Source organism: Lytechinus pictus, chromosome 9, assembly GCF_037042905.1.
Source record: "Lytechinus pictus isolate F3 Inbred chromosome 9, Lp3.0, whole genome shotgun sequence".
Lineage (NCBI taxonomy): Eukaryota > Metazoa > Echinodermata > Echinoidea > Temnopleuroida > Toxopneustidae > Lytechinus > Lytechinus pictus.
Genome location: NC_087253.1, coordinates 1,130,001 through 1,142,589, shown reverse-complemented (window position 1 = coordinate 1,142,589; position 12,589 = coordinate 1,130,001). Strand labels below are relative to the sequence as shown.

At 37.5% G+C, this 12,589-nt stretch overlaps 1 protein-coding gene across 1 annotated transcript in view; it reads left to right on the top strand.

The window, feature by feature from the left end:
- Positions 1-12,589, top strand: part of LOC129268464 (probable inactive 1-aminocyclopropane-1-carboxylate synthase-like protein 2) — a 32,168-nt gene that overhangs the window by 17,089 nt on the left and 2,490 nt on the right. The window contains exons 8-13 of the mRNA XM_064104446.1: positions 2,624-2,765; positions 5,089-5,230; positions 8,226-8,368; positions 10,060-10,213; positions 11,237-11,392; positions 12,032-12,589. The exon at positions 12,032-12,589 is cut by the window's right edge and continues 2,490 nt beyond it. Of these exons, the coding sequence (XP_063960516.1) occupies positions 2,624-2,765; positions 5,089-5,230; positions 8,226-8,368; positions 10,060-10,213; positions 11,237-11,392; positions 12,032-12,183 (889 nt within the window). The 3' untranslated portion in view covers positions 12,184-12,589. The remainder of the gene's footprint in view (positions 1-2,623; positions 2,766-5,088; positions 5,231-8,225; positions 8,369-10,059; positions 10,214-11,236; positions 11,393-12,031) is intronic.

Genomic DNA, 12,589 nt, shown 5'->3' with positions numbered 1-12,589 from the left:
TGTCTGTGTCCTAGCAAATGGTACTTGTAATTTCTGGTTATGACCTCTTTGTGAGGAATGGAGAGATAGGATCAGAGTCGCCTCGGGGACGGATATTATTGAGTTCTTAATGCAGAACATCATTGCAACCTTTGCCTTGGCTCTCCTTTCTTGCAGGGATGGCCATTGCAGTTGTTGGAGCATGGAGGTGACACTGCTTGTTCTGCGGTGGTCATTGCAAACAAAGCGAGCATACCTTCTCTGTATCATTTCAAGCCTCATGATGTTAGCTTGAGTGAAAGGATCCCAGATGATGCTTCCATATTCCATGACTGGTCTAAGTAGAGTGAGGTAGCAGAGCACCTTGACTTTGCGAGGACATGATCTAATGTTCCTTTGAAGAAAAGCCCTGGTGGAATTAGCCTTTTTTGCTACCTGACTGATGTGATGATTCCAGCTGAGCTTTTGATTGAGGTAGATTCCAAGATATTTTGCTGTGTCTCCTTTGTCCAAGGTGTAACCATGAAGGATGTATGGCAATATGATAGGCTTCCGTTTGTTGGTTACATGGAGGACTTGGCATTTCTTGGGGTTGAACTCCATCAGCCAGTCAGCTTCCCATTGCTCCAAGGACTTGATGTCTTCCTGCAGTTGAGCACTGTCTTCCTCTGACCTTATATTGCGATAGACTAGGCAGTCATCTGCGAAAAGCCTAACAGTGGTGTCATTAGACAGGTACTCTGGTAGGTCGTTGATAAATATCAGAAACAACATCGGACCTACGACACTACCCTGCGGAACTCCCGATGTCACTTGGGTCTTGGTAGAGATGGTTCCTTCAAGGAGTACTTGTTGCATGCGACTGTCAAGAAAGTTGGCTATCCATTCATGGGTAGAGTTCCGTATACCATAAAAATCGAGCTTATGAAGAAGTCTCCCATGTGGCACCTTGTCAAAGGCCTTGGCAAGATCTAGCAGGATGACATCGATCTGTTCTCTGTTGTCTATACCCTTCGCAAGGTCTTGGACCGCAAGAGCAAGTTGTGAGACACAGGATCGTTTTTTACGGAAACCATGCTGAGCATCAGAGAGTATGTCATGGTCTTCAAGATGGTCCATAATATTGCTGTGGACAATGTGTTCCACAACTTTGCATGTCATTGATGTTAATGAGATCGGTCTGTAGTTCTCTGGCTTACATTGTTCACCCTTTTTGAAGACAGGGGCAATGTTTGCATTCTTCCAGTCAGCTGGAACAACTCCTTGGTCAAGGGAAGCATGAAATAGGACTGCCAGAACAGGTGCGAGTTCGCGGTCCAGGTTTTTCAATAGCCGTGAAGACAGTTCATCGGGCCCAGTGGCTTTATGTCTTCTGACTTTGAAACAGAGGGCTATTGGTTCGAATCCCAGCCATGGCGTAATTTCCTTCAGCAAGAAATTTATCCACATTGTGCAGCACTCAACCCAGGTGAGGTGAATGGGTACCCCTTAGGAAGAAATTCCTTGAATGCTTGAGCGCCTAGGCAGCCCATCTAAAGCCGGGGTAATAATAATAGCAGGGCCCACTAGGAGAACAGTTTTCAGAACTGAAGTGGTTTCCCTGGGTAAATATACCTATATTATTAATATAAGAAGGAAGAGTAAAAAAAGTAAGAGGGAGAGGGAAAATTGATAAAGTGGAAAGAATAAGATGCCAAGATGAAAATGTACACCCTGTTCATATAAGCCACTTTTCCACAAGAAATGTGATAACAATACAGACTTTTAAACAGGATATATGGTCCATCCCATGGCACATTTCTCCCTTAAAAAGCTTTGTTTTGTGGATAGGACCCTACACAAAATCCTGGGAGGGGAAGGAAGAAGAGAAAGAGGATGAAAGGAGCTAGGACCAGATAAGAGGAGAAAACAAGGAGTGGGAGGAGGAGAAAGAAGAGAATATTGTTTCTACACTTGTAAATTACCTGATGAAGGAAACTATCACCAAAAAATAGCAGAAGAAGGAGCAATTTTGTCTTAGTTTTATTGGCTCTATATGGGATACCAGAAATATTTCAAGAGTTCAGGCTAATATTCCACAAATCAAAGATGAGTGGAATATTGTCCCTAACGAGTGGAATATTGTCCCTTACGAGTGGAATATTTCCGGTATTCCATGAAATAAAGCAATCCAGTATAATAATTATTATCTATCCCGACCTGACCCCCCCCCCAAAAAAAAAAAAAAAGTGGGAACAATTTGATTGAGCAACTCATGTCACTTACCACAATCAGTTAATATGGCCTCACTTCATAAGATCATCAGAGAAATATGACTTAAATGCAGTTCATTATGACGTCATGAAATAACATTGTGCTCTATGCTGTGTATCACATTGATTTCATTGTTGTACACGTTATGTATTGCGCACTAGACTGTTGAATAAGGTCTTGTATTAAAATGCTAGTTTTGTACATTAGCCTATGGGATATTCGTCGGATTTCGGTCCTTTTTAGGAATACACTCATGTATTGAACAGGCAATAGATGCAGACGAAAATGCACATTTTTTAGAGCATCGCTAAAACACTCAATACAGATTATTTCATTTAATTCACTCTGTGTCTACCTCTCCCTCTTCTCTCTTTCTTTATCTCCCCTGAAGACACAATCTTCATATTGTTATAGATGAGATCTATCTATGTAGTGTATATGATGATACCAAACCATTCTGTAGTATACTATCACTCAAAGAAAGTGAGATTCCTGACATCAATAAAACCCACTTTCTATATTCTTTTGGCAAGGTAAGAACAACATGAGGATGTTTTGCTATTTTAAAGCATATCTTTAGCATCAGTATCGGTAGCATATCTTAATCATCAGTATCAGTAGCATGTCTTTAGCATTGGTATCATATCTGTAGCGTTAGTATCGGTAGCTTATCTTTAGTATCTGTAGCATATCTTTAGCATCGGTATCGGGAACATATCCTTGCATAGGTATTGGTATTGGTAGCATATCTTTAGTTTTGGTATCGGAAGCATATCTTTAGCATCGGTATCGGTAGCTTATCTTTAGCATAGGTATCAGTAGCGTAGCTTTAGTATCTGTATCGGTAGCATATCTTTAGCATCAGTATCGGTAGCATATCTTTAGCATCAGTATCGGTAGCATACATGTATCAGTATCGGTAGCATATCTTTAGCGTCGGTATCGGTAGCATATCTTTAGTATCGGTATTGGTAGCATATCTTTAGTATCGGTATTGGTAGCATATCTTTAGCATCGGTATCTCTAGCATATCTTTAGCATCGGTAGCATACATGTATCTGTAGTATAGGTATCGGTAGCATATCTTTAGGATCGGTAGCATATCTTTAGCATCAGTATCGGTAGCATACATGTATCAGTATCGGTAGCATATCTTTAGCGTCGGTATCGGTAGCATATCTTTAGTATCGGTATTGGTAGCATATCTTTAGTATCGGTATTGGTAGCATATCTTTAGCATCGGTATCTGTAGCATATCTTTAGCATCGGTAGCATACATGTATCTGTAGTATAGGTATCGGTAGCATATCTTTAGCATCAGTATCGGTATCATACATGTATCAGTATCGGTAGCATATCTTTAGCGTCTGTATCAATATCTTTAGTATCGGTATTGGTAGCATATCTTTAGCATCGGTATCTGTAGCATATCTTTAGCATCGGTAGCATACATGTATCTGTAGTATAGGTATTGGTAGCATATCTTTAGTATCAGTAGCATATCTTTAGCATCAGTATCGGTAGCATACATGTATCAGTATCTGTAGCATATCTTTAGCGTCGGTATCGGTAGCATATCTTTAGTATCGGTATTGGTAGCATATCTTTAGTATCGGTATTGGTAGCATATCTTTAGCATCGGTATCTGTAGCATATCTTTAGCATCGGTAGCATACATGTATCTGTAGTATAGGTATCGGTAGCATATCTTTAGCATCAGTATCGGTAGCATACATGTATCAGTATCGGTAGCATATCTTTAGTATCGGTAATTCCCACAAATCCATCTATTACTATTCCAATCCATAACTTTATCATGTGCATGTGTATGCCTTAAAGAGGTTATGATGTGGAAGATTTAATACAAAATTAAAAAATGTTTTTATAGGATGAATTGTGCAATTTTACATTAAAAAATTCTTTTGATTGGAAGCTTGATCAAAATAATAAATCTGTCTTCTTTTTTTTTTCTTTTTGATGCAAAACCTATCCAAGACATGGAATAGTGTGCAAATTACTGGATATAATCCTGTTCTGTACTTATCTGATAACAAATCAATAAATATGTAAGATAATTGCTTTATAGAAAAATAAAAACATTGCCATGAGAGGGCGCTTTATACCTAATATCTAAATATTCGAAATTTTACAGGGTTGAAAAAGATTATGTGCCTACTTTGTTTCTGTATTAATAATAATAATAATACATGAGATTTATATAGCGCCATTATCCACTTTGTTGAAATGCTCAAGGCGCTTGAAAAAGAGGAGCTAGAATTATAATTTAATGTAAGAAACAAGTGAACTAGAACAAGAAAAATACAAGTTGAAATAAAAAAATGAATGCCTGTCTTCAGAATGCAGTGTTAAACAAGTAGGTTTTTAAGTTAGTTTTAAAAGATGAAGTAGTATTGGAATTCCTCAAGACCAAAGGAAGGGAATTCCATAGCGTGGGTGTAAGCAGTATTGGTTTGTTAGATGATACTTGATTATAATTCACATTATTTAGTTTTAAGACTTGAGATTAAGATCTGAGATTATGATTCAAGATTTGAGATTAAGATCCGAGATTATGATTCAAGATTTGAGATTAAGATCCAAGATTATGATTCAAGATTGCGAATCAAGATTTGAGATTGAGCTCCAAGATTATGATTCAAGATTTGAGATTAAGATCCGAGATTATGATTCAAGATTTTAAATCAAGAGTTTGAGATAAAGAACCGAGATTATGATTCAAGATTGCGAATCAAGAGTTTGAGATTAATATCCGAGATTATGATTCAAGATTATGAATCAAGAGTTTGAGATTAATCACATTTTGTAAAATTGGTATTGATCTGTTTTTCTTTAAAGGATTTTAGTTTTAATGGATCTCATTTTGGAGTGCTTTATTCCTGGAATAAGACCATTCTTGACGCAGTAGAAACCATCACACAATATCAACGAGTATCTACTCTCACTCAAATAGCAATCACCCAGATACTACAAAAGAAAGGTAAATTTCACATGATCTGTATTGCTATTACATATTATTTGACATCACATGTACCTGGGAGGGGAAATGCGACTGTGATATAATAGTTTGGGTAGTGCAGGTGGACCATCACACGGGGCATTCTCCTACTCATATACAAATAGTGCATTGGGTTCTTAACATGCAAAGGTGGCAAGTCTCATCTACACAAGGCTTTGGGTTTACCATCCTATCCAAGGAACAGTATTTTTAACTAAACAAGGGAGAGGCACATTAACACAACACTGACATTTATATTTTTGATATTGCAAGATATTGTTATTCCTTGAATAAATGTCTAATAATAATATGTCCATTTATATAGCGCAGTTAATATGTGCATATAATAACAATAATAATAGCTGGAGTTATATAGTGCTTTTTGCCTGAGGATACAAAGCGCTTGCTATTATTACCCCGGCTTTAGCTCGAGCTACCATCACCGGCGCTCAGTGCATGCAAGGAATTAATCCCACCGGGTACCCATTCACCTCACCTGGGTCGAGTGCAGCACAATGTGGATAAATTTCTTGCCGAAGGAAATAACGCCATGGCTGGGATTCGAACCCATGACCCTCTGTTTCAAAGTCCGAAGACTAATCCGCTGGGCCACAACGCTCCAATATAAACTTATTACCTAACCTGTCTTGTCTGTAGTGGTTTTGGGTGTAAATTATTTAACTTTCCTGCAAGTGGCTGCTATGAGAAGGCATAGAGGTCATTTTAAGTCCCCAAATTAGAGACATTTTAATATCCAATTAATCAGAAATGCAGTCAGATTTGATATACAAGTAAGGAATTATAATAATATGTTCATTTGAAAAGTGCTCTTATAAAATGACACTGTTTCACAGTGCTTTACATAATGATTTGAACATAATAAGATAACAATACATAAAGAGATTATTGATAAAAAACAGAGTTTGAGATTTTTCTTAAATATCAAAGACGAAGAGAGGTGCTTATATCTTGGAAGCTTGTTCCAGCATCTAGGGGTACATGTCTAAAAAGCCTTGTTACCAGCTTTTGTATTTGTCCATGGAACATGGAGGTCGAGTACTGTATGTACTGGAGCAAAGCCAGGGACGTTCAGACTGATGTGAACATTGAATAGAGTACCGTTTGTACTGGAGCAAAGCCAGGGATGTTGAGACTGATGTGAACATGGAGTAGAGTATTGTCTGTACTGGAGCAAAGCCAGGGATGTTCAGACTGATGTGAACATGTAGTCGAGTACTGTCTGTACTGGAGCAAAGCCAGGGACGTTCAGACTGGTGTGAACATGGAGTAGAGTATTGTCTGTACTAGAGCAAAGCCAGGGACGTTCAGACTGGTGTGAACATGGAGTAGAGTATTGTCTGTACTGGAGCAAAGCCAGGGACGTTCAGACTGGTGTGGAGTAGAGTATTGTCTGTACTGGAGCAAAGCCAGGGACGTTCAGACTGATGTGAACATGGAGTAGAGTACTGTATGTACTGGAGCAAAGTCAGGGACGTTCAGACTGGTGTGAACATGGAGTAGAGTATTGTCTGTACTAGAGCAAAGCCAGGGACGTTCAGACTGGTGTGAACATCGATTAGAGTACTGTACGTACTGGAGCAAAGCCAGGGACGTTCAGACTGATGCGAACATGGAGTAGAGTACTGTACGTACTGGAGCAAAGCCAGGGAAGTTCAGACTGATGCGAACATGGAGTAGAGTACTGTCTGTACTGGAGCAAAGCCAGGGATGTTCAGACTGATGTGAACATGGAGTAGAGTACTGTACGTACTGGAGCAAAGCCAGGGATGTTCAGACTGATGTGAACATCGATTAGAGTACTGTCTGTACTGGAGCAAAGCCAGGGACGTTCAGACTGATGTGGACATCGATTAGAGTACTGTCTGTACTGGAGCAAAGCCAGGGATGTTCAGACTGATGCGAACATGGAGTAGAGTACTGTCTGTACTGGAGCAAAGCCAGGGATGTTCAGACTGATGTGGGCGGATGAGAGAGTCGTAGTGAGGAGCTTTATTATGGATACTCTTGAAAACAATGGTCATGATCCTGAAAACACTGGAAGCCAGTTCAAATCTATTAGCAGTGGAGTAGCAGGTCGTGTGATCCAGTGGTTAGAGCATTGGACTCATAATCCGAAGGTTGTAAGTTCAAATCCTAACTCTGCCATTGTCTCTACTTTGATAAAAAGGCCCAAGAGTAATATCTGTCGTCTCTATAGTGTCAACCACTATGACTGATTAACCTAGACGTAAAATGTTTCCTGCGTAATTGGTTATAATAATAATAATGATAAAACATTGCTTATATAGCGCATATAACGACGATAAAATCATGTCTCTATGCGCTTTAGAAAGAAGAATAGAAAGAATGGAGAAGAAAGAAAAGCCTGTTCACAGAGGAGCAAATATATAATATCAATTAATAGGTACATGTATATCTTATTTTACAAAATGGTTATAGACCAGCTTGGCGTTTACCAGCAAAACGCTGTCCTGCCGAGTTCCTACAGGAGTTACCATAAAACAGAAACAGAAAATGATCGTGCTTACAAGCTTTGAAAATCAGCTTAGCTGCACGGGTTTGGACCTTCTGGATAAAGGCAAAGACGTAACTATAAAATCATGCACTGTTGCATGTTATTGTTAATTAGGATTTCTTGTGGAGTTTGCTTGCATGTGTGATATAGTCAAAATAGGTTTACTTTACTTACTTTACTTGTCCATGGAACATGAACATGGACTTTACTTTAATCCAACGATGCTTTTAGGACTGTGCCTGTTCATCTGTCCAAGGGAATAAACTGAATGCCCCACTCTATCAATTTCAATTAGTTGCATGTAGCAAGTAGTTGAAAACAAGAAACTTAGTAAAGCACTCTATCAAAGCATTGATTCAATCATTGATTTATAGTAGACTTTGAATTTTCCTATTTCCTTGATCATAAAGAATATAATCAATTTATCTCTGTTCCCTTTAGAATGGCTTCACAATGTATACTTCAAAACAAGCCATGAGAGGTTAAGAGAAGCAAGAGACATCACCATGGCAACATTGGATGAAATGGATGTGGCTTATGTCCAACCTACTGCAGGATTCTACATATGGGCAGACTTCAATAGGGTAATACTAGAAATTATATTACTCTCTCTGAGAATGTCTGATAATCCAGTCGTCTGATTGGTCAATTGTGAGTCATGGCTTTAACCAAAACATAACAAGTTATAAGCAGACTACAGAGTGGCCATTATCAAAACTATTAATCTAAGGAGATATTATAAATGCTATATTATGCAAATATACCAGGCTTTGAGAAAGTATAAATGGAATATATTCATGCCAAACCAAGGAGGAATAATTCCCTCTACACTACCCATTATATTTGTTATTTTATTCTACTTTTACTAAAGTTAGAAAAATTCCTTATTGATTCATCCCCAATATGACCCAAAACCTATGTACTGTGCTGCAGAGCCCCGTTGAAGGGTAACTATGTGTGCTGATTGACCTACTCACCGTTCAGTAACGGCACCCAGTGGAATCTGATTAGTGTCTACTGTCGCATCACGGGACTTGCCAAGTAGACGTCCAGGAGATTGCATTATCTGGAATGATGGAATATTGCGCTATTCCATCATTGATGTCACAACATAATAAATTTTCTTCATGTGCGATTTTTTCAATATTATAGTTCGAATATATTTGGTTACACGATGCTATTTGAACCAATCCCTCTACAGTACATGTACATCGGTATGAATATACACCAGATAGTGGCCTGTACTTATAGCGAAGAAGAAGAAGGATTCAATCTATGTTGGATGTATGAAAACTATATTAATTAATTAGGTCTTTATTCAGGCAAATCTAATAGTCATCAGTACTGGCTGCACAGAAACGCTGTTAGCGTTAACATTGCACTAACAGTAGGCCGAATGACATCTTTAAGATTGTGATGCCAATCATGAATCCAAGATGTAAATAACGCATTAAAGTTGAAGTTCATAGAGAATAAATATGGTCGAATTATATATCACTGTACAGGTAATAACAAGAAGAACACTGCTAAACTTATCGCCAATTTTTTTTTTATTCTGAAGAGCAGTAACCAGTTATTTGGAGGCCCCCTCTGAAACGCCCCCAAATAAGTACCTTAAAAGTCCCTCAAATTCGTGAAGTCAGGATTTGGAGCGGTGATGAATTTACTTCCAGGTTTGCTGGCTTTTGGCTTTTAAGTGTGCGTGCATGTATTGCATATGGCACCTGGGAATTGCATGCAAATTAAAGCTCTACGATATCGTAAAAATGTAGACTCCAGAAATGAGTCTAGAATTAGAATTAGATTTCAAAATCGTAGACGTTGAAGAAGATAATGAGGAAGAAAGTATAAGCTCAGTTGCTAGTAGCAGCGGAACAGAAACTGACATCTCTCTAGATTACTCTGATATATAAACCAATAATTTTAGTGATCTCCAACAAAGTTCAACTTTAATTGTGACATTAGACATTGCTGCGACAATACCGGTTTTAACAGAGGCCACTGTTAGCGCATTGTTAGTATTTCTAAGTGGCTTGTACAGGCCGATAGTAAAACTTATTAACTGATTAACTGGCAGTGATATTGGAAGTGCAAGCCTTAAAAAAAAATTGAATTTGTATTCTGTAAAATTCTATGTATGTCCAATCCTCGCTAGATGGAATCTTTGGGATATTAAAATTTTGAATAAAAATGGTATATTAGTTCATTAATTGATGTATGTACAATGAACAAAGTAACAAATATCTTGCACCCCTTCTCCCCCCTTTCCCTCCAGTTCCTTAGTGCATCAAACTATGCTGAGGAAAAATCTATCTGCTGCCACGTACTGTCATGTGGAGTCTCAATCCTCCCTTCATCTGGTTTCTATGGAAATGAGCCTGGCTGGTTCCGAGTTCTGTTTTGCATTCCCCTACCAGAGCTGATTGAAGGTTTGTAATTTTCCACTATTACTTGTATGGATAATTTCACTTTAGCAATGTAATTACCAGTAGTTCTGTTACAAATATTTAAATGATAATCTTAGTATGCTATTTTGCATTACAAATTCTGCATTTATTATCATTTTTATTTTCATAATAGTCCTTTACGGTTGATCGAAAATTGTAAATCCTGTATTCATTAATGTAATTCTAATTTCTATGATTAGGTCAATAGCAAATTATAAATTTTGTATTTGTTATTTTTGTTTTAAAGCAGACACGAACCAATAGCACCATCTCGAGTCCTCAACTACTCATACCTGGCCAGTTTCCTGACCCAAAATGCTAGTGTAGTCTAGTAATATAGACTCACTTGAATGATAACATGCTAATCAACTACTTCATACATTTATACCGCAATGATTATGTTTACAAGTAGCAAAACAATTACTTTTCCTCTTAAAACATTTTAGTTTCTCTATACAAATACAATTAGAGGTCAATTTATTCTCTGTAGTATTAGTAGATATCTGAAAACGTATATTTTAAGACTATGTATTTGTAACACATTGTCAATGAGAGACCACACACAGTTCACTCCCCCTTTAATATTCATAACGATTTCGTGTTAGATTGATGGCAAATTATAAATACTTTATTTTTCATTATAAAATGATGATATGGATCCTAATCAAATGACTTGTTGAAGTGTATCTCGTGACCAGTCATTTTTTTTAGCTAACAGAAAATTCGCCATTAACTGGTACTAATGTCTAATTCTATTGACCAGTCATGATTTTAAGATGAGGATGGTTTATCACATGAGAATCTACATCACTATCTTATAATACACATCATTTAGCTTGACATTAAAAAAATTACACCAGTTTGTTACCTTTGAAATAGTCCAAATGTTCTCGGCTATACCTCAACATGACTTTGCGTATAATTCTTACTATTACCCTCAATGATGTGTATTATTTATATATTATTTTATGGAATACAGTCTTCCAATTTTTAACTTCTTTTCAGGGTTGAAGAGACTGAAGGAAGGGTGTTTAAGTTATGTTCCTGGTACGGGTTCAGCAATTGCGGGCGACCTTGGCCATGACCTTGCCAATGACCTTGATTTTGACCTTGCTCATGCTGATGTAGAGGTCATAGGAATTCAATCAGCCTCAGGCTCAGGTATGTCTGATATGATTTTTAACATCATTGTCATACATATTCATGATCAGTAGGTCATTGTCATACATATTCATGATCATTGTCATGCATATTCCTAGAACCCGTATTAAGACAAAAGACAATGTTCTTTGTAAAAAGCCAAATAGGGTGATTCCATGCTAGAAAAATCAGCCATTTTCGCAACACTTTTCAACCTGATGTCCAGACAAACAAAGAACTTCAATTTTTTTTGGTAATATTAAAGTACTACTGGGTAGTCATGTAAAAAAAATGACAACCAACAAAAATATTTTTTCATTGATTAATTAGAAGCGAAAATGTTGCGCATCGTACTGGACGTTTCTGAGTCCCATACGACACACAACATTTTCACCTTTAATTCACTCGTACTCAAATACTTTTTGCTGGTTATCAGCTTTTCACATCACTATCCACTTTAACTTTATCATTGACAAAAAGAAACTTTTATTGCTCAAGAATTTGCTAAGAGCCTATACATTTTTGTCAAAATGTCCCATATGACACCTATGGAATTACCCCAAGTAGTCATTTGGGCCTCTAAGATTATTGATACTACAAATGAAATCATTATATTTTATTACTGTTGTAGAAACTTTCCTTCTTTTGTCTCTATATTAGATGAATCACTTGAATCACTGATGAGGTCATTTCATGTCAGCGTCAAGAATTCTGATTGGTTGAAAGAGAATACAGCAGAAAAATGGAAGAGAGAGAATCCTGAGCTTGCTGAGGCTTGGATAAAAGAAATAAACAAGTCTCCTTCAGAATGAGAGCGCATTCCTTGAATTTCTGACTTATATGTCGAATGCCATGTCCTTGCCCATGTGAGGATGCGATCACTCGGACATGTGAAAGTAAATGCTTGTCTCGACTCTAAACTCAAGCACAGCAAAGTTGGACTCGGAAAAAATCAATTACATGCACAAACATAACAGGTTGGACTGAAGTTGATGATGCAAACACTACTGTCAAACAGAAGAAGTAGGCCAAAAACGAATGCGAAAAAAAACTTGTCTCTAAGTTTTGGCATTCCCACATTAAAAACCTTGTAGTTCAGGGAAAATTATTTGAACTTATTGTTTTGGAGGGAAACGAAACAAACTGGAAGAGTTTTGCTTGCAATCTACCAGTACAGGTTGCAAAATTCTTATTCTATGCTTGTTATTACACTCTCAA